This window comes from Argiope bruennichi, chromosome 3 (genome assembly GCF_947563725.1).
Source record: "Argiope bruennichi chromosome 3, qqArgBrue1.1, whole genome shotgun sequence".
Classification (NCBI taxonomy): Eukaryota; Metazoa; Arthropoda; class Arachnida; order Araneae; family Araneidae; genus Argiope; species Argiope bruennichi.
This window is the reverse complement of record NC_079153.1, coordinates 29,239,573-29,267,568: the sequence shown is the minus strand read 5'-3', so window position 1 is coordinate 29,267,568 and position 27,996 is coordinate 29,239,573. Positions and strand designations below refer to the sequence as shown.

Here is a 27,996-nt window from a genome sequence, read left to right as displayed (position 1 = left end):
GGAATGTCTCCAGTTTCAACAAATAGAACGATTTTGTCAATTTTATTCGCCAATTATTTTCTACTCTTTGCGTTCCTAACTAACCAATAAGAATGCTGGTATTTATCATGCCAGTATAATTTAAAATACCCTTTATATATGATAAGGTCTTATCACACCAATAAAAACATGGCTTCAAAATTGTCTGACATCACTAAACTATTGTTATTAATATGAGAAGAGAACAGCTGGTGGCCGCAGTTAGTTTTCATTTTCTGTGGTCTTTTTATTTAATTATGTGGTTATCAATAAATTTGTTACTAAAATGAGTACATAACAGGAAATTTATGCAGATGTTTATTTATAAATTGATGCATTTCCTGCGCACTTACATACAGAAATAAAAAATAATTTTTGATTATTGTTTTAAATTTTTGACTATGTGAAACTCTCAACATCAGAACAAGTTATCTTAGAACTGCATACTACGCAAAAATTGAATTTTCTTAAATCAGATAAAAAGCGAAAACTACTTACGCTGAGATCTAGTATCGTCCGATCTGTGATGTGAATGAGGTTGACGGGTAATGCTGACAATACAGAAGCTGCTTCCCACAAAGATATTCCCTTATCCGGCTTGTTGACGTTTTCTTGAATAATGTTGGTAATAAAAGAGACGGAATCAACTGTTCCGATCACTGGCAGTATATCTAACCAGATTTGTCTGTAAAAATCATATGTTTTACTGAAAATAATTACTTTTTCTAAAGTTTAATTAAAAATGTTCATTGCTGCACAAAACGTATTTATCTAAATTTTCTAAATGGTGTTAGGAATAAATAGATACCCTTGAATGTATGTTTGAAAAAAAAAGAAGAAATAAAATCCTTCCTATCATTTTTATATAGAACACCAATAAATATCTCTTTTACAGTAATCGGTATTACGTAGTTTTTCATAAATTTCTCGTTTACAGCATCTTCGAAATTTCTTATAATACTCAATAATGGATTTTATATATTATATTATACCTCACATAATATTTTTCAATTGAGGGAGATCTAAACATTCTAATTAAATCTAATTAATCGTTCTAATTAAAGATTTTTTAATATATATATATATATATATATATATATATATATATATATATATATATAATTTTTAAGTTCATTCACCTCTTTCTTTGCGATTCCATTTTATTCTTCGCATTTAATTTGCAATCTTTTATAAAACATATTTATTTATTATTACTTTTATTTTATAAAACGTATAAAACTTTAAAAATCCATGGGAAAATATTTATTAAATAAATGAAAATATTCATCAAGGTATTATGGAATATGTAATAAATATTTTATAGGATCATAAATGTTAAAATTCTTTCACATTTTTCCTGAGACTCAAATAAAACTTTTCATCCATTAGATATTAAAAGAAATTTTCAAGTCAAAATTGGGAGAAAATTTAAAGCAAAGCAAAAAGAAAATAAAAATTGATTAATTCAATTATTTCTGTTTCGATGTGGTATAAAATGTATTATGGAAGCATTCAAGTTTCAAAAATTAACTACAGATATCATACATAAATAAGAAGTCATTATCATGAATTTTACTCTATAAATGATTAATGCTACTAAATTAAAAATACTATCATTTTTGCACCTCTTAACTTGGTCGATTTCAGTTGCTTTAGGTAATTTGTGATAACTAACTATAGATTCTTCTATATGCCTTAGATCTATCTGCTTCAATGATATCAAGGCTTTGCGAAGAAGGAAAACTTTCTCTCCTAACAAATCAGACGTCTTATTACTGAGATCAGCCTTCACTACAATTTCAGCCACGTCATGAAGAAGCTTTTGAATGGCCGATACAGGTTCAGTTTTGTTCGAATGTCTGCAAAGTTTTGCTATTCCTGTAAAATATAAAAAAAATACATGTTTCATTAAGACAGTGTAGTTACTGATACTAAAGCAAAGTAAATTAAAGGCTATCTTTTAACGATCGTAACAATACTTTTTTGCTAATACATTTAAATGTTACTTTATACCAAAGTATAAATTTGTGTTATAAAAGATGATAAAAAAATGAGTAATTTAATACTGAAGCAAAAATCTTTTTATAAGAAAAAAAAAGGCATATTAAAATTATAATGATAATAAATATATACGATTAGCAGATCACCTGCTACTTAGATGTAAGAGCCATATGTTTATCGTATATGACCGTTTGTGGATTATAGTTATTACAAACATTCGAATACGTAGATATTCCATCCTTAATCACACTTGCTGCAAAATACGATACACATTTATATCTATGATTTAAATATCATATGCCGAATTCCGACCATTATACTTATTGTAATTTTGAGTTTCCTTATTCATGCAGAGACAGATATAATTTCAAAGAGGCTTATTTGAAATCAGAATAATCTAAAGTGTCGCAAATTATTAAAATTTTAAAGTCGAGTTTATTGTTGATTAAAAACTATTACTTTATATTCGTAATAAAAATTCTATCTATTAGGTTTAAGTAGAAAACAATAGTTTATTATATTAATAGAAATACTTCCATGTCTAATAAAAATATTTTTTTTGAAAAAAAATTTTTAACTTTTATTATTACTTTTGAAATTCAAATGTAAAAAAAACATATCACCTTCTTCGTTTATTTCATTTGAGAAATCATCCAGATTTGCAAAATTGTATTGACCCCGACGCTCTGCAATTTTTTCCAGAGTTGCCACTTTAAATATGAGCTCCGTGCTAAAATAAAACAATATCAAATATCATTCAAATGCATTTTTCAAATATTGATCAGTTAAGCATACCGTAACAATAATTCGAAGATTTAAACATTATCTTTTACAGTTAATATGAAATCTTTATATATAATCTTTTACAGAAATATTTCTCCTTGAACAATCATGCAGACCAGTCTGTTTTCGCATCAATATTAACGTTATTAGATTACACTTTTGCATCAAAAAACTATAATTTAATTTCACGACAAAAATGTCACTTTTAATGTAAAAATAATAATGATATTTTTTTAAAGATATATTTGTAAATCAAATTTAAAAGTGAAGTAAGAAAAGAAAAATTTTCGTATCATTAAATATGATATTGGTGGAAATAAAATTTTATTTTTATATTTATTGAAGAAATGTGTGCAAATAAAAGAATTTTCTTCTTTCAGAATAATTTAATACCCTAAAATAGGTAAAATAAGAAACTTTCTCTGCTTTGGAAATTAATATCCCAAATATAAACAGTTGCCAAAAAATGATGTTGAAGTTCGAAGGGATATCAGGAATCCAGAGGCCTTTCGTTGGGAAAAATGATGTGTATTGTTATATCTTTATTAGACTATTCGTATTCTTAGTTTTAATTAATGATTTGTAATACTATTTTTTAATACATGTTAAATACGAAATGTACAACATTTCGGCTTTCAGAAAAAATTCACGATATTAGCTTATGTTGAAAAGCTGGTTGGAAAAAAAAGTTAAACGTATATAAAAAAAAATCTAACGGAAAAGTTAAATTTAAATTATTAAGTAAAAAGTGTAATAGCTAATATAATTAAATATTTATTTCCTTTGCATTATATACAGTGAATGAATGATTTTTAGCTACAGATTGACACCAAATTTAAGCACTTGATTTAAGACTTAAAGCTCGTTCTTAAAACAAATTTTGCAATTTTTAACACAAGCAATATTTTTCTAATGCGCAGATGCTTTTAATGCCTGAATTTGATAATGATTAAACCTTTATTTTTAATATAGACATCAATAGAATCCTAAATGAATGTACAGAATTCATTCATTATTTACGAAGAAAATAAATATGACATTACGTATATTTTAATATTCAGATTGCCCTTTTTTTATGATTATGTACTTTTATTCTTTTTAACAATTTGCAGGGGGAAAAAATCACATATTTTCTGTTTAGATTTCCATTTGAAGGTCATCAATAATATGGTTTATTTTAATGGGGTTCAGAGAATTAAGTGTTTAATTGCTTAATGCAAATCCATGCTTTTTAACAATAATATCTTTGGAGTAAAATTAATTTTTTGCTTGTATGTTAGATGCTCTATTTAATTTCAGGAACATTTATTGTTATTCCAATTCAAATATTAATAGAATTATATAAGTCTCCATATTTAAGTGAATTATTATTTATTGTATAATACTAAGCTGTAGTATTATAGTGGGAAAATTCAATTATTTATTGAATAAAAAAGTATGATAAGTAAATTTTACTTACTTTATAGTGACTTGCATTTGTTGATCATATACATCAGCAACATGTGTTTCTTTGGTTACAACACTATCAATGATCAAAGGTCCTTGTTGAACATATTTTAAATTATGATGCTGTACAAAGGATCTTTTCAAAATGGACTGATGCTGAAAATGTTAAAATTCAAAATTAAGATTTTTACTAAATTGTCTCAACTCAATCATACGTATATTATACATAAGCATCTTTTTTTCAGAGAGCATATTCTACTCGAACAATATGCCTCATGTTGCACAGTAGCTATTCCAAACTTAACTTTTCCAAATGGAACGGTTTTTTAAGGAACGGATTTTTAGAATTCCAATGAAAATCGTCATAACAATAGTGATTCATTAAATCTTCCATTGTGTATAAAAAACATTACGGAAAATACATTCTTTTCTAATTTTTCAAATAAATAATTCGAATGAATAGTGGCAAATTATTCGAATTAATTGAACTCGGTAAAGACAATCAATAATAAATAGAACTTAAGATGGAATCTAATCTTGTAATTGTAAAAAAATTCACAAATAATTTCTTAAGAAAGAATTAAAATTTTCATGGGTATTGAAATTAGCAAATAAAGGACCAAAATATGAGATTTTCTTTTTTTAATATTTTATCTCCAAGACATTTGCTTATTTGCATATAAAATTATATTAAAGCATGTATAATTTATTAAAATGAATAGTTTACGGATTCAGAGGGTTTAGTATATTTTTAAATAAACAGTTTTCTCAAAAATATATTTTTTGCCTAATGATTCTAAAGCATTTAAAATTCTTCCTAATCTTAATATTTGGGAAAATTATATAAAATTTATAATAAGGATTCCTATTCTACATTAAAATAAATTTGAGAATGTAGTCGATTTCTGTTCAGAAAATCACAAAAATCTAATAAAGATTCTTTACATTAGCATAAACGTATTTCCAGAAAGTCAAATTTTAAATGAAATTAGAAAAGAATATATTGTTATATTTAAAACACATATTTATATGATAATAATTAAAAATCAAGAGGGAAAAAAAGAAACTTTTAGAGCACCGAAACATTTTAATGTTTCTAAAATTTGAAAAAAAAATTGAATAACGCACTTAGTTTAAAAGTTTTTAATATATCTGAAGCATTTATATTCTGAATTATACGAAATTTCATAAGGCAAAAGAAATTATATGCAATAAAGTCACTAGTTTTTACGCATTATGGCTTTTGTAATAAATAGAACCTTTTCCATCTTGTTGAAATACTTTAATTTTAACTCTAAATAAGATGATACAGCGCGCCATATCAATATATTTTATAGCGTGTTAATTCCATAAATTTTACCAAGGGATTTCACTTGATACGAAAGATGGACGTCGTTGACCTGAAGAACGGAAACGTTTAATTGTTCTGATAATTTAATAATCCCAATTAAATAAATGTAGCTATTTGAAGATGTAATTATTTCTCATAAAATTAATTTTTTTCTGTCATGATTTTGTCTGAAAAACTCATTCATTTAAGCAAAAAATAATTCTAGTGTTGCTTTCAATTGGGACATTAATATAATAAAAATAAACCAAATTCATTTAAGTTTCTTTAGAGTATAAAAATTTTTTACCGTTTCATAACCAAGTGGACAACCAGCCCCAAATTTATTTTCTTTCTGCATTTCTTTGCAGACTTCTGGACATCCTTGCGCTTCAAAGTTGTGATGCACGTTGTATGCAGCATAAGGAATGACTTCATAATTGTCTGTTCTACTGATGTTGAAAACATTGACTTCCTTTGGAAATTCATCGTAAGGACTAGATGTTATGACATAGTGAGAACTATAATTACCGACTAGAGATCTCTGAAAAACAAATAATATTCAGCCTATGTTATGACTTTAATCTAAATATTTCCAAAGAGTATAGCTACTATTAAACATTAAATTATGATATCAAATAAATTTTATATTCTTTCGTAGAAGATTTAATTATAGAGTATGAAAAACTGTAGTTTCTTCTAAAACGAACAATTTCAAAAAAATTATTTAAAAATCTAGTGTGAAATTTTATACATTTTTATGACAAATTATCTTTTATTACTATTTTTTTAGGAATGCTCATCAAAAACATTTCATTTTTTATGTTATGATGTAGAAGGAGTGAAAGTGAAAACAAATTATATGTGATAATAACGCCCATTTAATATATATAATCTACATAAAGGAAGTCTAAAATAGTTTTTTTTATCACTCATATGAGACTTTTCATTAGCCCAAAAATTAAAAAAGAAGGGAAAAGAAATGGATATAATTTCTTTGAACTAATTTTGCATCTTTCATATTGATATTAATTTTTGAAGTCAATGTGTTATGAATATATGCATTTTCATAATTTTATTATATAAATTTACGAAACATTCTTTTTCTAGACATTGTTCATTAAATTGTAAATAATTTGTTTGTTGAAGTTATAAGAAACTAAATATTTCTCCAGAAGTTTTTAGAAAAAGACTTTTTCCTCAAAAAACTTTAAAAGTGAATTTCCCAATATTTTTAAACGGTACTCACATATTGTTATTCTGTAGATTAAAATAAATTATTTAGTGGCTGTGTATAATGTGAAGGCTTTCCATGAGCAGTTTTAATTATTTTTTAATTTATTATGATTTTCCAAATCGTGCTAAATAAATTCCCTATCATCTTTCTTATCTGTTTTCTTGCTTTGTCTGATCATTAAAATTTCTGAGCAATTCTTGTGTTTCTTCTGCTCACCACGAATAAGAAATTTATTTATATTTCATATTTTTTATCTCGAAATTTTCTTCTCAAAACTGAGCGTTGAAATTTTGTATAGACGCATTTTATATCATTGAAGGGCTGAAAGAAAACATGAGAATTGCTTTCTTTCTTTTCTACATGTAATAAGTGAAATTTAAGTTAAAAAAATTAATAATAGTTAATGTTTTGAATGGGAAAATAAAGTTAATTAATACAATTCACGAATACTTACTCTTGTGATATTATATGTCGCTGGCCACTCTCCTTCTAATGGTGGTCTCAAAACTTTCTTATCAAGATCTAACTCCAAGTTCCTCAAGATGGTCCGTTTGATTTTTTGAGACTCTAACGTATCTTTAGGATCAAGCGTGAAACTCTTTATCTAAATATTATCAAAGTATGAATTTATTACAAGAGTACAAATAGAAAGATTTTATATTTAAAAAGTGCATAAAATATAGATTTTTCAAATTGTTTTAGAATTTTTGATAGACACTTCTGCAGAAATAGATTTCTGAATAATATAAATATAAATCAGATATAAGCATTTTTTATGTACTTTTTAGAAATTAAAAAGCTAATATGTACTATATTTAGTGGAATATATACTAATTAAATGTAAAGTTGTATTATATTCAATCTAAAAATAATGCCGTTAAATTGTATTGATTCGTAATAATAGATATTTTGAGCTAAATTTGAAATTATCGCTCATATATATATATATGTGTGTGTGTGTGTGTGTGTGTGTGTGTGTGTGTGTGTGTGTGTGTGTGTGTGTGTGTGTGTGTGTGTGTGTGTGTGTGTGTGTGAGTGTGGGTGTGGGTGTGGGGGGGTGTGCGGGGGGGGGTTCTATTAAATTTTCCAGAAAAAAAAATCCATGTTAAGATAACTCTTCTTGAAGGCATTAATTTTTATCAGCAAAGATGTGAAACAAAACATCGGTTTCATTATTTAATACCGCATAAAACACGTTATTCTAGGAAAAAAAATTCAATTGAATTTTTATTATTAATTTTTGCATTAGCTAGGTAAAAAATGGTTGCTTTTATATATCTATATCTTTCTCTCTATATATATATGTACAGGGTTAGCAAGAAATAAGTTACCCACTTCAGAGGGCTCTAAAATTCGTTCTATTGATCCAAATGAGGTAAAATTTTAACTACAAATTATTGAGATGATGCGCTTTACATTTATTAAATAAAAAATTAGTACTAAAATTCACCATTAGGCGGTGTTGTAATACACATAAAACCATTTAATATGATTTATAATTGTTAAATAAAGTATAATTAAAATTGCTCAATATGTCCTTCTTCATTTTCAACAATCTCTAATCGGAGAACCATATTTTCCATAAATGACCGAAGTGAGTCTGACGGAATATTAAGAATATGGCGACGAATGTTGCACTTCAGATCTGGTAAAGATAATGGCCTTTGACGGTAGATATTGTCGTTTAAATAATCCCACAACCAAAAGTCGCAAGGGGTGAAATCTGGTGAGCGAGGAGACCATGCTGTTGGGAAACGATGGTTGATAACTCGTGTTTCTGTGAAATGCTGTATTAACAATCGCTTTACACGACTATCAATATGAAGTGGTGCAAATCCTACATGAAAATGATGTCTTGAAGGCATCCACGCTATAGAAGAGTTGGGATTACAAAATCCCTCAGAATATCATGGTACCGTTGCAGTGTGACGGAACAGGTTTGGATTCCATTTGAAGTTATCTCTTCAAAGAAATGCGGTCCAATGATAAAGGTAGCTATAAAATCAGACTATACTGTCACTTTTTCAAGATGCAAGGATTGTTCTTTCATAACGTGAGAGTTTTCCTCTGCCCAAATTCGACAGTTGTGGTTATTAACTTGTCCATTGAGACAAAAGTGAGCATCATCACTCTACAGAATGTTCCATGGTCAAGTTGTGTCAACCACCATTCGAGCAAGTAACTGAAATGCAAAAGTTTTACGGACCTCCAAATCCCCGTCCTGCAACAGGTGCACGGACTAGATTTTGTATGGATAAAATTGCAAAATCTGCCGTACGATTTTTTGTACAGTTGAATACGGCATATCCAGAACACAGGAACCAACTGGCAAATTCACGCTATTATGTGGCGACTGACTGCTGGCTTCGATGAGCGCGGTCGCAGCATTTTCGACGCTGGAAGACGGAATTATTTTTTGTCCTCTACTTGGAAGAATGCAACGTTGCACAGTTTTTTAAAATTTCTGCATCATCTTGCGTAGGGCACCTGGAGATATTGGACCTCTTCGTATCTGCTTCATACGACGAAATTCCTTTAGAGCTGCAACGGAGTTTCGTTGGTTCTGGTAAAACAATTTCACCAGTAACGCTTTTTCTTGCAACGTAGGCATGACAAACAGTGAAGAAACTAATGTTCGCGCAGAATCCGCTTTCTTTTTATCCAAAGAAAAATGGTAATAGACATGCTCTGTAACGCAAATTATGTTTCACATTTTCAATATATGCAAATAAATGCCGTTTGTATTACAGCGGCATCTATTGGTAAACGTTTGTACTAATTTTTTTTAATTAATAAATTTAAAGCGCATCATTCGGATAATCTGTAGTTAAGAATTTTATTTGGACTAATAGAACGCATTTTAAACCCTCTGAAGTGGGTAACTTATTTCTTGTTTTATTTATATATATATATATATATATATATATATATATATATATATATACAGTACACTCCCGATTATCCGCGGAATTGGGTGGCGCGACCGCCGCGGATAACAAAAATCGCGGATAATCTGAAAAAAGCTAAAAACGGGTATAGCAAAAAAGAAAACAGTCATTCCAACTTTGAAAAATCGATTTATGTACAATAAAACGTAAAATAAACAGCAGGAAATGTTTAACTAACGCTTCATATTTTAGTATATCACTCAAAACTAACTTAAAATCCATTTTGTTAATGAAAACAGAAAAGTGCTTTGTATTTACGAGAGGCGTCAAGGATACACAGAAAAATTAATACATGTGTACTGTTTTAATACTGTAATGTATTACGTAATTACAAAAGCATAACTGTAAAACTGCACCCTTTTGAAAAAATCAGTCAAAAAAAAAAAAAAATACTTTGTGCGGCAGGCGCGGATAACCCGCACCGCGGATAATCGGGAGTCTACTGTATATATATATATATATATATATATATATATATATATATATATATATATATATATTACATATTACGATTAGAAAAGAATATTAAATGAATTATTAAAATGAAAAACCAAATTTTCAAATAGCATAATAACTATTTGCAGTGTTTTCTAAAAAATGAGAACTTCATAAAACATTATACGTTTTTTTATATATATTTTTAAAATGATTCCTATTGTTCATCTGCTCTTTACGTAATTTAAAACAGAGGCTTCTGAAAGAAAGGCGAATGTCGTGCTATCAAAAAGCATTGAAACACTACGGGCTTCGTTTCTAATCTTTATATTATTCAATTAAATCTATTTAATGAAATATATCTATAATATTTGATAAAGAATAGATGTAATGATTTGAAAATTAAAAAAGCATTCAATAATCTCATTACATTTCATATATTAATCAGTATAAAATAATATGAAAATAACTATTTTAATATAAAAATTATCAAAGAGATCTTCAACGGATAATAGATTATTGATAAATGAAAACATTCAGATCATTCAAATTGGAATTTCAAATACAAAATACAACTGATTTAAAAAATATAAGAATTTTGTTAAAAAATTCCCAAAAAGTAAATTTAGTTAATCAACTAAACTCGTTATTTTTATAACTTATAATGAAACCTATACCACGAGATTCTTCATTTAAAGATAAAAGTTATTTTTTAAAAATTAGTATATTGGAAATTTAGTTTAAATACTGAAAAAAAACTTTTCTTTAGTTCTTTTTAAAAGTTCTTTTTAAATACGGAGCACATGTTAATTTAACAGTAAGCTCCTGAAAGCAGAATCGAAGAATCATAAGTTAATTCTAAAAAGAAATTAATGTCTCTTAATTGACATTAATTATATGAATGATCAATTTAGATGAGGAAAGTGATTTTAGTGGCTGAAATATCTTACTTTTAATGGTGCAAAAAATGTTACTCTTAGCATCAATGGAAAATAAACCTAGTTTTTATTCGAATTCTAACTTAATTACACATACTGAAATTAGTTACACATAGATTTCAATATTATTTATTTAGAAGGTTTTATTAAATTGGCATTTCTAAGTTTCAGAAAAATAAGATTTGAAAGAAATATTTCAAATTTTGATGAGAACATACAGTTTTTGCTTCTAATCATAACTTGATTCTCATGTGCGATAATGGATTTTCCCACTTTTAGGAAATGAAATTATTATACACTTTGAATCATATTACCTTTCCATTTTCATATCGGCATTTGAACGGCAATTTCAAATGTTCTTCTAAGTTTCTACTTTTTTTCATAGTAACATGAGCATCGTTGCTACTCAGGCTTGGTTCTGATGCACTCACTTTAACGTTATCCACCTAACAGGAAAAAAGAAACATCTATTCTTTATTTAACTATCAGCAAAAAATATGATAGAAGGAATTCTATTATTAGTAATAATGGTAATTTAATCATTGGTAATGCAAAGTAATTTCAAAATGAGATGCAAGAATGAATAGGATTAAATATTAGAATGTTTTGTAGTTTCTTCAAATATAATAGGTTTAGATTTTTACTTTTATTTTAAAAGAAATTTCTTAGATTTTTAAAATTAGTGAAAGAATACATATCCATCTTTAAAACTGATTGACATATTTTTGATGTTTTAATTTATTTATCTATATTTAATTGTTCTCTACGTATAATAAATGACTTTATATCATTTAGAGTTTTTCAAATGAATATTTTAATTCTATATTCTCTTTTCCCCGCAAAAAAAATAATAGTTTTGAAGTGTTGAAATATTTTTCAATTGAAAATATAATGAGAAAAATTGAGACATGATTTTTTTTTTTTTTGAAAACCCTATTTGTTGAATGATGTAATATTGAAACATTTTGTAATAGTAATTTGTTTCTAAAATGATATTTTTAAAGGGATTCAGCATACTGATATTCCTTGTTATATTAATAAACATGAAATACATGATATTTTATTAAAAATTGTGGAGTAAAATATAGAAATCGAACTTCATTAATTTATACCATGCAAAATGTTAATAAAAGTTATTAAAAACTAAATATTTAGAAAAACATAGTATTAAATTCTTCAATTATGAAATAAACTTTTTCAATTAGATTTTCTTTTTCCAGATATTCTTAACAAGGCAATGAAAAATATATTTACATATTTTTCTTTTTTTTCTGTGTTATAATTTGCTCTCATCCGAATGCAATCTAGAAATTAAAATAGCAAGCAAATAAATGATGTATTGAACTGAAATTCTGTTGTCCTGAAGTTATGAAAATTTTGTTTAGATATTCACTTAAGCAATTAATTAAATGAAAAGTACGATTTATGATGACAAAAACCAGCAGAACGGCAATAAATCCTAATAATAAGAAAAATCTACATTACAGATATTTGATTAACGTATTATTAACAATTTAAATGTAGTTTGAGTTAATTTATGTAAAAATTATATTAGTACTCAGAAATTAATCACATTTTATAAACTTATTGCAAATCTGAGCATATCTATAAAATTAATATCGTTTTTTTGTTAAGTAACTTCACTGAAATTTAATTTTTGTTTTAAATACTAATTACTTAATTCACAGTAAAAATTCAATATATTGATTAAATTTGCTTTATTTTTTTACGTTTTATTCTGTGTGTGTTCCAGATTATAAGTTTTCAAATATATTAATGAGAAGCCATTTTTATAAATAAATGTACAAATCTTAATATATATTTATCTTTGCATTTAAAAATGTATGCTTTCATACTATATTCAAATAAGAAATTCTTACCGATAATATAAGATCTATCTTAGTCTTGGCATATATTTTCAGTTCACCCGTTAAGACAGATTTCGATACTTGAGGGCGCATTCCAGGGACACCCGCAGTAGTAGTGATGGTAACATGGTAAAGATGGGTCTTTCCAACCAGAAATTCTGAAAAAGGTTAGTGGTTTTATAATTTAGAATCTGTACAATTGGTATGAAATTTTTAATCTGTTTCTTATAAATTTAGATCCTACTTACGGGGATATGTCAATTTTTTCTGCGTCGCAGCTGTGGCACCTATAAAAATGAAAAACTATTCATATCTTTTCCAAAACTTTCATAACTCATAATTAGACTTTTTATTATTATTAATTAATTTTTTAGCGTTCATTATTTTTTTAGACATCCATTAAAAATTATATATTTTATTTAGATATTTTTACCTCTGCAGTTTATTTTCCTTGGCAATCAAGAATATTATTTAAAAAATATTTCTTACAACATACGAAATTATAATATCAGCACTATTTACTTCAAAGCTTCGAATTTTTTTAAAAAAATATTTTAAAAATAAATAGAATTAAAGACCACAACGCTTTTTTATGAAAATTTTTCGAAATTCCAATTTGAATTATTTAAAATCTCTATTCAGTTTCATTTCTTCTTTTCAATTTTGGTCGTAATAAAATTCGTACGTATTCGTATTTGTTTGGTTGCAACAAAATTTCAAATAAAAATCGTAGCTATCCAATTTTTTAAAATTTTTTTCATAGCTGTATATTATGTGGCAACTTTAATAAAAAACTAAGAATAATTCATCAGGCTGGAATGAAATATTTAATCATTGAAAAATTAATTATATTCAGGAAAATTAAGTAAAATTATACTCTAAACTTGTAACTTCAAAGTGAAATATGCAGAAAATAAATTATTTTTACCAAACAATATTTCCAGAGAAATTTAATTAAAAAGGTTTTAATACTTTTTAATTTCATTTAAATTTAAATGCAGGAAATTATAATTTATTCAATGAAATGTCTCGTGAAGTTACATATTTTGGCATATAGAATGTGATTTTAAATGAAAATTAAAAGTATAAAATTAAATTATTCCTCTGACGTTTTTTCGAATTTCGCAAAATCAAAATTTTAATTGAAGCTGTGAATTCTTATATATTTATTTATTTATTACCTGAAGAACAGAATACTTACAGTTCTTAATTTCTCCTTTATATACCGATGACTCTATGAACGCTAATGGTATGTAATAAGCAAATAAACGTCTTATGTATGGTCATTCAATAAGAGATAAAAAAAAGATTTAAAATTCTAGGCATATATTTGCTGTCTGTGAAAAATTTGGTAAAAATCTTTTAATGGCATAAATAATTATATTTTATGTTAGTCGGGACAATAAATGTACTGTTGGTAAAATTCTGATTATTAGTATTTTAAGCTTATTAATGTCGATTTCAAGCAAATACCAATAGTTAAATTGCAGATTTCCTTGAGATAGCCATTGAAATGCTTTAAAATCATCTAATATATTGATCTTCAGAACTTCCTAAATTAATCAATTTTAGTCTCAAAAGTGATAAACTTATTATTATTTTTTTATTTAAATCTTAGTGAGTCAAGAATATTTTACTTAATAGGACGAACAGATCTGGAGAATCGAATAAAAATTTAGAATTCGTAGTTTTTTCCAGCAGTTTGACTACGGATTCAAACAACGTTAAAATAATTCTTTATGTCCCTTTAAAGCATTTTTTTAATTGAATATATATGCTTATCTCTAATATTTTTGAAATTGACAATCAGGTCAAGATTAAAATAAACATACTACGTAGGATGATCACAAATTTCTTGTCTGATTACAAAAAATTATTATAAATCGTAACATGATTTTTCGATTCATTTTAAAAACGACGATGAAATTTTTAATAAAATTACGAACGTTAGTGATTTTATGGTAACTCGAATAATATCTAGACGGTATTCCAATTTTCGCCAAGTATTTCCTAACATTTTGGCTGCCACACTAGACACAGTATATGTGATCCTAATTAGAATTATCGATAGACTTCAACTGGCGTTGCAGATACTATGTCATTCAAGTAACTCCAAAATTGACATTAAACAGCAATGAACGACTTGAATTCATGGTACCAGAAAACACTTCGTACCTTCTTTTTTTTTCCGTTGAGACCATTTTAATAACAATTCGAATGTAAAATCCCTATTTATACATTAGGCGTGCTATCTTTTGAATTAATATCATGACTATTTCACAGTAAAATATGTTAAGTATTATATTCAATGTTTCTTTCAAAATAATTTTTTGTTATCAGAGAAAGAATTTCTGACTACCCTGAGTATATCTCTTCACCGATTCGATATTAGCAACATGCAAGATCATAAGTCCATTCATTTATACAGGTTTGGGGAAGAAAAATTAACAGGGAAGAAATATGCAATTTTGTTACATTTGATTTTAAATAAATATTTAAAATTAGTTTAGTCAATAATAAATATGAAAGGTTTAAGATAAATGTATTGCACAGACATTTCTTTTGATCTTTATATGTATTTGCATATAGAAGCAAAAAAATATTTTAAACAATTATTATTTTAAAACATATTTTTATTTCAAAATATATATAAACCAAGAAAACCATTATTGAAGTACTTTATATACAAGTACTGAAGTACATTAATTTTAGAGATTTCTTTTAAAACATTATCTTTACAAGAATTCAAATAAGTAAAAGAAAGACATTGTTAACTTGAATTAAATGAGAGAATTTTCGGAATATCAAATAAAAAGAGATCAAATACTTTAGTGTTATTTAGTTTTGTTAAGAACAAAAGGGTAACGTTGACTATTTCTGATTCATGTTAAAATATGTATATTAATACGAGCATTGTTAAACTTCCAAAAACATTTTTGATAGGAAAAAACGTTTTACCTGCCGCAATACACAAAAGTATTGTAGAAAACACAAAATATCCCATTTTAAAAGTACATGGCATTCAAGGAAAGAGAAATTTAACTTCTAAAAACTTCCCATGCAGTAAATCGCTGGTGCGTGCACTTTTTTATTGCTGGTCAAGAAAGAGATAATAAAGATTAATACAAGAGTTATAAGAAAAAAACATCCAGTAAGCAGATAAGCGTCTGGGTTTTGTGACCTCTGATTTAACCAGCTCCGAATTTTAATCTTCACAAGTTTCGGAAATTCAATACGTCTGTCAAAACAACCGAATTTCTGAGCTGTCTGGCCGTTTCATTCTGTATACATGTTTTTTAAGGTTTTGCAGAAATAGCTAAACTTGCACAAAGATTGAGTGATACATTTGGCCTCATCTGAAGTATCTTTGTATTGTTTTCATGATTCAACAGAAGATTACATAAGCTTTCATACTTATTGATTTATTTTAAAAGATTGATAATTCTACGCAAAGTGCTTCCTTTCTTTACTGTAATTTCTGATTGAAAAGCCTGTGTAAAGTTTTACCAATCGTATATTTAAATCGTCGTATGTAAGGGAATTGTGAATATCTAACCTTTATGAGGTAATTCGATTCTGAAACATGCATATGTAAAATAAAAGCAATTATTGAAGTAAAAAGAAATCTCAAAAAAAAGTATATTTATCAGATGCTGGAAAAAGGGACAGCAAATATTTTAATACAAAATAAGGAAAGAATACATACATAATGTTATTCCATATTTCTAAATTGAAAAAAGGAACACACAGAATACTTTGCACATTTTGTGTATTTAGAAATCACTTAGTGTCTTAATATGATCTTTCAATACTTTACTTTGGCTGGCTAATTCTACAATAAGATGAAATGCAACAGAAAATATCTCATAGTTATTGATAATAAATTTAACTAAATACAATGAGTATGCTAACAATTAACAGCTTTTTGTGACCTGTTGGTTTGCTAAGAGTCTGTTCTCTAAAATTTTCAATTAAATGTTTATGCGCCTTGATCTCTCAATAGATTGTTCAGCAAAATATTTTTAAGCTTCAAATTTAGATAGCCATTTAACTCATATTATTATAAAAGTCATGCGATATTTTGTTCATTGTACTATATATCACCCTAATTTCCTATCAGATACCGTAAGATTTAAATTTGAATTTGAAATGGTAGAGATAAAATTTCCATAAATAGGGGAAAAAAAATTATGAAACCAAACGTATATCTTAAAAATGTGATTACAGAAAATCTAATACTTCAGGATTAAAATCTTATTTGCCCTACAGAATATATTTTTTATATTTTATGCAATATTTCAAAAATTTCTCTGTTTCACCATAAAATTAAGTTTTACCTTCGAAAAACTTTAAATAATATTTTATTTTATTTTAATCAATGAATATGGTTTTAAAATTTTATACAATCCATCTATCTTATAAATCATATTCAGTAATTCTGTTAGCCTAACACTTCAAACTTCTGGGATCAAGCCTGGCCGAGTTAAAAAGCTTTAAATATCATTATTTTAGGAGAATCATTTCATGATTTTAGACAATCATTTGGGAAAGTCCAACCTCTGATTGGCGAATCTTGGAGGTCCATGTAGACATTTAAAATTGTTTATATAAATTAAAGACATTCAAATTCTTATAATTCAATCAGTTTTAATTGCAAAAGAGTGTAAGTTTTTTTATTTAAAATATTAGTGTGTTAAGAATGTTTTATAAAATATAACTCACAGACTATATGAAAATAAAAATAAAAATTTAAAATTCTTAATTCATCCGAATATTTATTGATTCAAACTAGATAAAATATATTTATTTATTCCATTTAGACCAATTTTATTGGATATATACGCCAATTAATAAAGTTTTGGAAATCAGAGTGGATATCCTGTATATATTAAATTATCCATGCTTTAAGTAAAACTGAATTATTGAATAATCAATAATTCAGCTATTTCAAAACCTCAAAAAAAAACCTTTTTCACGAATTTTTTTTTAATACTAATCAACACATTTCATACAAACACGTGTTGAACATTACACATGCATAGATTTAGTTTGCAGTAAGAGTCTTAATGTTACAATTAAGTCTTAGTCTTAATCTTAATTAAGTCTTAGTTTTAATCTTAATCTTACAATTTGAGTTTTTGTCAACGTGATAGCAATGCGCTGATAAATACTAATTTATCAGCGCTAGTTCATTCAGGTTAAATTTTATTTTCATTTTGTGCAAAATAAATTGTTAAAAAATATGGTTAAAATATTTTTTAAAACTTCATTGAAAATAGAAACTTAATTAATGGATTGCAATATTGTTATTCAATAATTTTTGAAATTTTTGATGTAAAAATCATTTTTGTGCGATAATATTTTCGGAAGTTATTGCGAAAAAATGTCGATATTTTTCTTAGTTTTTATTTAATTAAAATTCTAATTAAAAATTCATAAAAATTGCTCCAAGGTGTACATTTGCTAAATTGGGTAGCAGTAGGTCAAACGGTCTAGTCTGAAGAACGCCCACACATATACATTCATCTTTTTTTTTAAATATTGTTACAAGTTCATTAGTTTTTCGATCTTTTTATTTTAATAATTTAACACACCTTAAATCTTTGGTGTCCAAATGGGAAACGTATCTATTATAATTTGTAGGTGAGAACAAAATCTCCAATTAGAACTGAAGGAGCTAAAGTATTTAGTCATTTATGATCTTAATATATTCTATATTTCTTATAATTTTCAAAGTGGACCAAAATTGCCTAACGCATGATCGTAAACATAGGTAAAGAGGAATCAAACAAATTATTATATTAAAAAGAATTTAATCTTAAATTCCATTCTAATTTTTACTCTATTTCTAAATTAATTTTTTCTTGATGGTGAGATTTTTCTTTCTTTTCTAAACATAATTAATGTTTATAATTTTTGGTTCCTTTTTTTATATTTTTGCATAAAAAGAATTACAATATACGTAAAGTGAAACATTTTACTCTTTCCTCAAAAAATATAATGTAAATTAAATTTATCTATTAATTTGCTATTTTCACGAAGACAAAATTACGGCAAAGCACTTAGATCCTTTTCTACTAATAATTTGTGTGTGTATGTGCCCTTGAATGAAGAGCTTTTTATTTTATTTAATAAGTTTACTTCAATGAAATATATTTTCATGCAACATTATCGTCACTACATTTAATAATATAACGTTGCTTTGATACCATGCACAACAGATCTGAAGACTCCGCTTTTTTTTCTTTTCTTATTTTTTTAATTTTCTAATGCAATTTTGGCTAGAGTACTGGTTTATATTTTAATTAGTAACATATTTAACTATTTTTTACAGAAATTATTGACAAGATTATTTTTTTTCAGAACTCACTCAAAAAAAAGGCATACTGATTTGAAAAGATTTTTCGATCTGAAAGTACAATGCCATGTAGGTTTAAAACCTTTCTTTGATTTTTTTTTTATATTCCAGGATTTTAGTAAATCAGAATTAATAGGTAGGCTCCAGGAAAATATATTAGTCTGTAAACCATTTTCTCTTGCATTATAATAGCCAAAACACGAGCAATTATCAACTTTTCCTTCTGAAAACGTTTGAGTAAAGTATAAGAAATTTAAACACAACTCCAAGATACAGCTTAAAGTATAGAAAGTTGCATGGTATTATATCTTACAACATTTAATAATATATTTGGATGATACGCGAAGTTCTGATATGACTCTGAAGACAACAGAATTGACTTTATTCTTGTCTTTAAGCAATTCAATTTCTAATCTCATGGACTTTTTTTTTTTGTCCTTTATATAAAGCAGTAGAAAATTATGAAGTCGACATTTCCAAATATAAAAAGTTAAGCTGTTATTTGTCGGATTCGGGAATTAAAAAGAAAGAATATTTTACATTTATTCGAGAAATTAAGTATATAAGAAATAAAATATATATTGTGGGTGAATTTGCTTATTGCTGTTGAGAATGGATTTAATAACTGCAAATACAATAAAGAAAAGGCGGCAAGCGGTCTAACCGAAATTCTCTCGCATATTATTTAATGAAAGCTTTATCCCTTCCCTTCTATGAAACCCACGGGATTAAAATTATTTTTTTTTCAGAGTCACGCGCATGAAAGTTCTTAAAATGAGAGTTACATGCTTCATAGTATAATTATAAATAAAGCTCAATTTGTGTGTGTGTGTGTGTGTGTGTGTGTGTGTGTGTGTGTGTGTGTGTGTGTGTGTGTGTGTGTGTGTGTGTGTGTGTGTGTGTGAGTGTATGTGAGTGTGTGTGTGTGTGTGTGTGTTGGCGCTCTACAGGCCAGGTCATTTGACATACAGCTACCAAATTTGGTACATGTATACCTTAGAGGTCGGGAATGTGCACCTGTGTCCTTTTTTTTGAATTTTTAATTAGAATTTCAATTATTAATTAAAAACTAACTTTCCCGTCAAAAAAATCTTCCATTTTTCCTACCGCCAACTTTCCCGCCAAAAAAATCTTCCATTTTCCCCACCGCCAACTTTTCCGCCAAAAAAATCTTCCATTTTCCCTACCGCCAATTGAGGCTTCAGTTTTTTTTTTTTTCTCCCAACAGTAATGAGGCTAGGGTTAACATTTTTCGGCCGATTATTTCAAACGATTCTGTTTATTTTCTTAATGTTTTATGCATTTAAAATTAAACATTGTTAATTAATCCATGTTTCAGATTCATTCTGAATTACTTTTGAATTAAAATAACACAGCATGAAGGAAATTAAAAATGTCTAATCTGCATAGCGTTACCCCAACTGGAGTAGAAAAATTCAAGCATTTGCGTTACCGTAACTGGCGAAGAAAATTCACGCATGCGCATTGTGTTCTGATTGTTGACATGACAACAACGGATGATTTAAATTATTTTTAGGTTAGTTGCATGCTTTTGTAAGTAAATTGTATTTATGTTAGTTATATATTTTTTGTATATGCTTATGGTTTTAAGTACATCGTTTTTTAAGTAGTTTTTTTAAACCTGTTTTCGACCGATTATTTTAAACGATTCATTTTATTTTCTTAGTGTTTGATGCATTTAAAATGAAACATTGTTAATTAATCCATCTGTTCATGATGAATCTGAGAAAATTTTGTTGACAAATTCTTGAGATATTACATAAATTAAGAAAGATATTCTTTAGTGCCCATAAAGTTTAAACGCTCAGTGACTCTATTATCAGTAATCATATTATTAAAAAAAATGCTTTGTTTCAGTAAAAAATATTATTATATTAATTGCAGATTAATTATTTGCACTTTAATTTAAAGCATAAATTCTACGAGGGGTAACAGAAAATTTGAGAGATACATATCACGTTATGATTGAAGGCCTTTATAATATTATGAGTAAATTATATGCCTATCAAAATTTGAAGTTTTAAAATATTTTGCTGAAGAATCTATTAAAGTTGGAAATACGTAAAATATTTAATGGTACGACCGGAGTTTAAGAACCTGCTTGGCGCAATTTTTAAAAATCGCCAACAACGGCCTTGCGAAATGTTCAAAAGCAAAGGAGCAGATGTTCAGTTATAGTGCATAGTAAAGATTGCCAGCTTTGGCGCGTTATCGCAACTTGGCGAAGAAGGGGGTTAAACTCCGGTTCAACCTATTTAATTATTAAAATTTAGACGAACATTAAGATTGGCGAACCGGTTGGTCGCCAAAGGCGGCTAGTAGTATAATAAAGAAAACCGGTTCTCGCATCGCATGTCATTGGCGAATGATACAAAACTTCATTAACGAGCGATCATTGGCGATATTTTTGGCGTTTCATCGCTGGCGTTCAGTTAATACGCAAGTACCAAAAATCCAAAAATTTATTTTGGAAGCTTTTTATCTAAACAATTGAAACCAAAAGTTGAATTTCCATTGTAGGATTAAATTTCATTAACTTAAGCCACTGCATTTTTGAATTACTGCATTTACATGCATGAAAAAGTAGAGACTGACAGACGGTCACTTCTTTAACAAATTTAGACTAAACTTTGATATAGATCTATACTGTAAATACTAAAACTATGAATTAAGTTTCAATTATCTAAGTTGTCAAGTTTTTTTTTTTTTTTTTTAATTATCGCTTTAAAAAGCATACAGAAGTACGGACAGACAAATGGTCAACTCCTTCACAGACTTAATTATAAATTTGATACGGGACTACATTTTAAATGCTAAACTTATCTGCCAAATTATATCTATTTAGGTCTTTAAGTTTTTGAATTTATAGCATCCGCTTATACTCTGACAGATAGATCAGAACGAATTTTGTTCAAAATTTGATAGAAATTTACAAATTTTGTGTTAAGACATATCAAATTTAATTCGACTTACTAAAAACTTTTTTTGAGTTATCGTGTTCATACACAGAGAGAGAGCGCGCACATAGATAAACATAATTACAAAATTGTATTCTTCAAACCCATGGAGTTCTGAAAGACTGAAAGATTAGAGATTCGTCAAAATCTCGAATACCATTTTTTTTTTTTTTTGACAATTGCAGTATTTTCTATTTGCATACATCGCATTCTAAAAAGTAAAAAATAGACTAATTATATTGAATGATGGAGGAAAGGATAATTATTTTCATTATTTTGCCCTAATGATAATCAAATAATGTTTATTAGCCTGTTTCATATTTAATTTGTATAAAATTCATCCAGTATTTTTTTTAAAAACATAGTAAACTGAACCATCAGTGGTATTAATAACCAGAAATCCAGGGTATCCGTTCAGAGTTAGGAATTAGCTGAAATTAGTATTAAATTTTGAGAAATTATCTTAAGTACTTAGCAAATCTGTCTTATTTTTTTATTCATTCATATAAATTTTCAATACAATTCAAATAGATTGGCTCGAATATTTCCAGTATCTATAAATTGTTTGCAATCTTTTGGCAACTTTTACGCCTGCATTAAAAATTGATATCTGACATCAAGGTTTAAAATAATTATTTCAAAGAGCCTAATTATTTTTCAATTAATATATTGCCAAATATAAGTTCAATTTTTTAAAGGAGTTTATATCATTTGAAACAATTATTTGGTTGATGTGAAAAAGAAAGCTGATATTCATTATTGTATCCGACATTTCCTGTTAAGAAAAAAAATTATATACAAATTTATCACTTTCATTTGATTAGTTTTTAAATATAACAGATGTTTATCAGAAAAACTGGAACAGGAAAAGCAAAATCCGTTTCACATTTTAAAATAAATAGCTAAAATCGAAGGATATCCAAATGAGTACTTGCATAAAAGTCACACAATAAAAAAAATTACTTTTAAATATAATTCTTCAGCCTGTTAATCTTATTATAGTAATTGTATCGATGATGAAAGTTAAAATAAGTTTCAAATCATTAAATTCATTGCCCTAGAAAATTTTTAGATTTCTTCAAAAAATTTACTATGCAATAAATTTATTTTAATTAAACTTAAAAACCGTGATAATGAAATTTATAAAATTAAAGAAATTTGAAAATTAAAATCAAGCAAATATTTTTTTAGTAAAGTATTATTTATTTAAAAGTAAATTCAATAATCGATTTCTGATAGTCATTCTATAAAAAAAAAGAAATGTGTCATTAAAAAAAGTCGAATATGTGACTGTAAATATACTACAGGTTTTGAAAAATCTAGAGTTTGAAATATTATCAATCACAGATCATAACAAGTGCTCAACTTTGTCAAATTTTTCTTGGATTAAAAAGCTTTAAAGCCTGGGATATAATTAAGACATTGTTTCAATGAGTAAAAACTAGCGGAGCAAAGCACAGAACCTCTTTGATACTCAAATTAAAGAAAAGTTGAAACCTTGTTAAAACTGCAACACCATTCCTACACGCGTGGAAAAAGCGCCCTATTAAGACTGAGACATGAACCAGAGATAATTATTTCTACTCTAATATTTAAGGATATTTATCTAGATTCAAAAGAAAACACAAGAAACAGGAAGAGAGAAAGGCTTCATTCGAATAGGATATGACAACTCTTTGCCACATTTTGGCGACTCTTTTCAAGTTGATGAATGGACAGCATTCTGTCTGGACCACAAGTCTTGGAACTGTCAAAGAACCGTATCGTTTCGAGAAAAAAAAATGGTGATAGAAGTGAAAATAAATAAATAAATAAAGGGGGGAAAGTGTGCGCCAAGTAATTCGAGTGTCGACCAACATGTCAGTCACGCGTCCGGGCCCTGACCCGCATCTAAGGTAACAGGATCGGGTTTGGGGGCCCGATAGAAAGCAGGCGGTACTGCTTTTCGTAGATTCGGAAGAAGCGGATATGATTTCCCCGGGCAGACTGAAGCACAAATAAAAATTTTTGCTCTTAATAGCGGCCTTTCAACAAGTTTTAAATCGGTTTTACTTTTTTTTAATAATTGAAATTTGAATCCATCTATGAGATTAAGTTCAACACGTTCGTGACATTTGGTCAACGACGTGTTATTTCTTTCACTCTGAAAGAAATATTTCATGCAAGTATTTATAAATAAAAGATATTGTGTAAGATTTCTCATTTATTTTGAACTTAATGCAGCTTTAATTCTCAGCCATTAATATGAAAGATAGCTTTAAATCAGCATTAGGGTAAATACATAAAATTAAAAGCTTCTGTTATTCTGACACAAGTGAAAATGGAAATTCTATAATTGATGTATAAAAATTCCCTTCTTATAATATAGATGCAAATTTTTTGTCAATAATTCATTTTTCAACTTAAAAGTACAATATATATTTAAAGAAAATTGGATAAAATAATGAATTAAGTAAATCAAACAATATATATGAATTCCTTTGGTACATGAAGACATATGGTGCAAATAACTTCTAATTTTGAATCTTTCATCATAAAAGTTATTTTCTATGAATGTAGTGTTAAAATTCTTATAATTTGCTGTTGGAAACCAAGTTCCATGCCCACATTTTCAAATAAAACCATTTTTGCAAATTATTGTCTATAACATAAAGTATTACAAATGAAAATTGAGTATTTCATTACAATTAATCTGTTGTATAACCTAATGAAGTTGGTTTGGTTTAGAATAGTGAACCAATAATCCACAGAATAGTTGTAGTTTCTAAGTAGCATAACTCAGGTTTCTAATTCATACATCTTTCAAATTCATTTCTTTGTTGAATAATTTATTTCATAACTTTGCAATTAGATGCATAATAAAAAGCTTGTATTAAAAGATGCATAGAAAAACTTCTATTTCTACTTGTTCTGAAAAGTTTTAAGAAAACAAATTCCACTTTTCAATTACAAAACTATTTCCATTTAACTACATAAATTCAAAATAATATATGTATAATTCAAATTAAATATATGTGTGTGAGAGAGACTAATATATATATAGAGAGAGAGAGAGAAAAAAAAAACAAATTACCATATATGTCTGAGTTTTCCAATTTGATTAAATCAAGAAAGGAAGGTTAATAATGTACTTTAATGTGTTTTAATAAGGAGGAGATCAAATAAGATAGGCGTTTCAATATATCCGTTTGCTATAAAAATTTGTAAAATAATTATGTTTTTTGCCAAATGAATTTTTCTTTTGTCAAAAACATACACAAAAATAAAAAAAATTGCAAAAAATCGGGCCGATATCCTCAAAGGGATACTTTTCTGATTTTAAATCGTTATTAAACCTTTTGTATCATGCAACTAATCATGAATTTTTTTTATTAAAAATTACGAAAACGCATTAAACAAAAGTTAAATAAAATAATTTAATTCAATTATTGAAGAATTCATAATTAATACTTATGCATGGAAAGTACTTGTAAAAAATTAAGATTATGTTCCGATATGTTAATAGATGAATCAGAAAATATATCAACCGGCTAATAGATAAGAAAGAAATTAAACAAGTAATCTAAAATAAAAATATTCACATTTTTAAACTTTCTAAACATTATAAGAACCATGCCTGGCGGTTACTTGAATTACGATGGCAATAAAAAAATCAAATCAAAATCAAAAATATTCCTTTAGACTATTAACAAACAGTAAAAAAATATGATGTTGAAAGGGGTTCTCTCTTTCTCCATTTCTATTATTTTTCTATTTCTTTCTTTTTTTTTGGGGGGGGGGGTTGGTTATTGAGGAAAAATTACCCTTCTGAATAATTCCACTTGAGAGTATCTCGGATATGTTTGTTCCATATTTAGTAACAACACGAACTTATTCAAACAAATATCTTCACACATTTTCTCAAATAAATTATTTCCCCTTCAGATTTGAAGAAATCAGATTTATGGTTCTCCTGAAAAATATCAAGAAGGTCGATTGAATAAAATATTCGCATCGAAAAATCAATTAATCAAATCAATAAAGATTTTAAAGAGTCTTCTTTTTATTAGGAATATATCTATCAAATTTTAAGTTTATTAATTTATTGGCTGGGTAGAACCATATGAATATTTTGAAACATCTTTATTATAAAAGTTTGAAGAAGTTTTGTGTATATTTTATATAATTTTTAACTTTTTGGTTTTATTTTTTCTGCATTCATTTTGAATCAACTTTATTATAAAAATTTTTGAAGGAGTATTATATTATATTTTATATAATTTTTAGTGTTTGGGCTTTCGTTTTTTCTAAAAAAGTAGTCTAAAAATATTTTATTTTAAACCATTTTTATTATAAATTTTTTTGACGGAGCATTATATCATATTTTATATATTTTTTAACATTTTGGCTTTCATTTTTTCTAAGAAATAGTATATAAATATTTTATTTTAAACCATTTTTATTATAAAAAATTTTTAAGGAGTGTTATATTATATTTTATGTAATTTTTAGCATTTTGGCTTTCTTTTCTTCTAAAAAAAATAGTATAAAATATTTTTTCTTTTCTAAAATAAATTTACAAAATTGTATTTAAAAAAAAACAATTTTTGTAAGAAAAGAAAAAATATACATTCTGCTATAAATAATAAAAAAAAATAACTCATGAAGGAAGACAGAAGCACATAGAACGCACTTCATCTTTGCTTTTACAATTAAGAGGTCGAGAATAAAAAGATTAATATGTTCATTATCCGATTTCAAACACGCGCCAGGGCAGCATTTCAGTCACGCCGCTAAAGACAGACAAACAAACAGACAAAAATGCTAGTCGATAAATGAAATAATGTCTCGAAAAAATGAGAAGGACCGCCCAAAAAGCTTTAATTAGACTTTGTCTCAATTATTCGTGGCCGACATAAATTCAGTGGAGCGATCCTATCTGTCAGGACGGACGCCATCTTCTAAAGAAAACCAGAGAAGGCAAAAAAGCGTGAACGGATTGAAAAACTACAACCCTCTTGTCAAATCATGAGGATTGCTAACGATCACGAGGGTTAGGGGAAGGATAAAAATTGACTCATGTGCTGTCATAAGGGGATGAATCATGAGGTTTCAGGAAGAGAAACTTCATTCGAAACAAAAAAGTTGTTTTAATTTATTGGGATTCAAAATTTTATGAAACGAGGCACAGTATTTTTTTTCAGTCTAAAAATTGTAACGACTTGTACTTATTGATAATTATATGCCTAAATGCTATTGCACGTGGCCCAAATTTTAATATTTTTTTATTGTAAGTAACTAGTATGTCCTTTAGCTGTTCAATGAGGCAAATTATTCTACCTTTAGTAAAGAAAGAGAGAGGGAAGAAAACATTTCTATAGAGTGAAAGAATTAACTAAAAATTGTTACACAATGAAAAAATCATTTAAAATCTGTACAAGGCAGATTGTACTGAAATCAGGGCCCATTTATATCTTGGATCGTCGGTGCTGAATAAAAAAGACTTTAGTTAAAAATCTATCATAAATTTAATGTTTTACTTTAATGTATTCGAGTCATATTATTGCCCATTTTTATACCAGTTTGAAATTTAAAATATTTATATATTTTTCATAACAATACTTTCCATTGCTATATTTACTACTTATAGATATACACTTTGCGACGATATGAAATACAT

General features: G+C 26.9%; 1 protein-coding gene across 1 annotated transcript in view; it reads right to left on the bottom strand.

Annotated features, from left to right (window-relative positions):
- The window catches only part of LOC129963675 (uncharacterized), a 49,900-nt gene extending 33,824 nt beyond the window's left edge, over positions 1–16,076 (bottom strand). Inside the window, exons 1-10 of the mRNA XM_056078173.1 lie at positions 15,960–16,076; positions 13,250–13,288; positions 13,014–13,159; positions 11,448–11,579; positions 7,267–7,416; positions 5,886–6,119; positions 4,262–4,404; positions 2,643–2,749; positions 1,644–1,896; positions 517–703 (exon numbers count right to left, since the gene is read on the bottom strand). Coding sequence (XP_055934148.1) covers positions 517–703; positions 1,644–1,896; positions 2,643–2,749; positions 4,262–4,404; positions 5,886–6,119; positions 7,267–7,416; positions 11,448–11,579; positions 13,014–13,159; positions 13,250–13,288; positions 15,960–16,023 — 1,455 coding nt within the window. The 5' untranslated portion in view covers positions 16,024–16,076. The remainder of the gene's footprint in view (positions 1–516; positions 704–1,643; positions 1,897–2,642; positions 2,750–4,261; positions 4,405–5,885; positions 6,120–7,266; positions 7,417–11,447; positions 11,580–13,013; positions 13,160–13,249; positions 13,289–15,959) is intronic.
- Between the last annotated feature and the right edge of the window lie 11,920 nt (positions 16,077–27,996).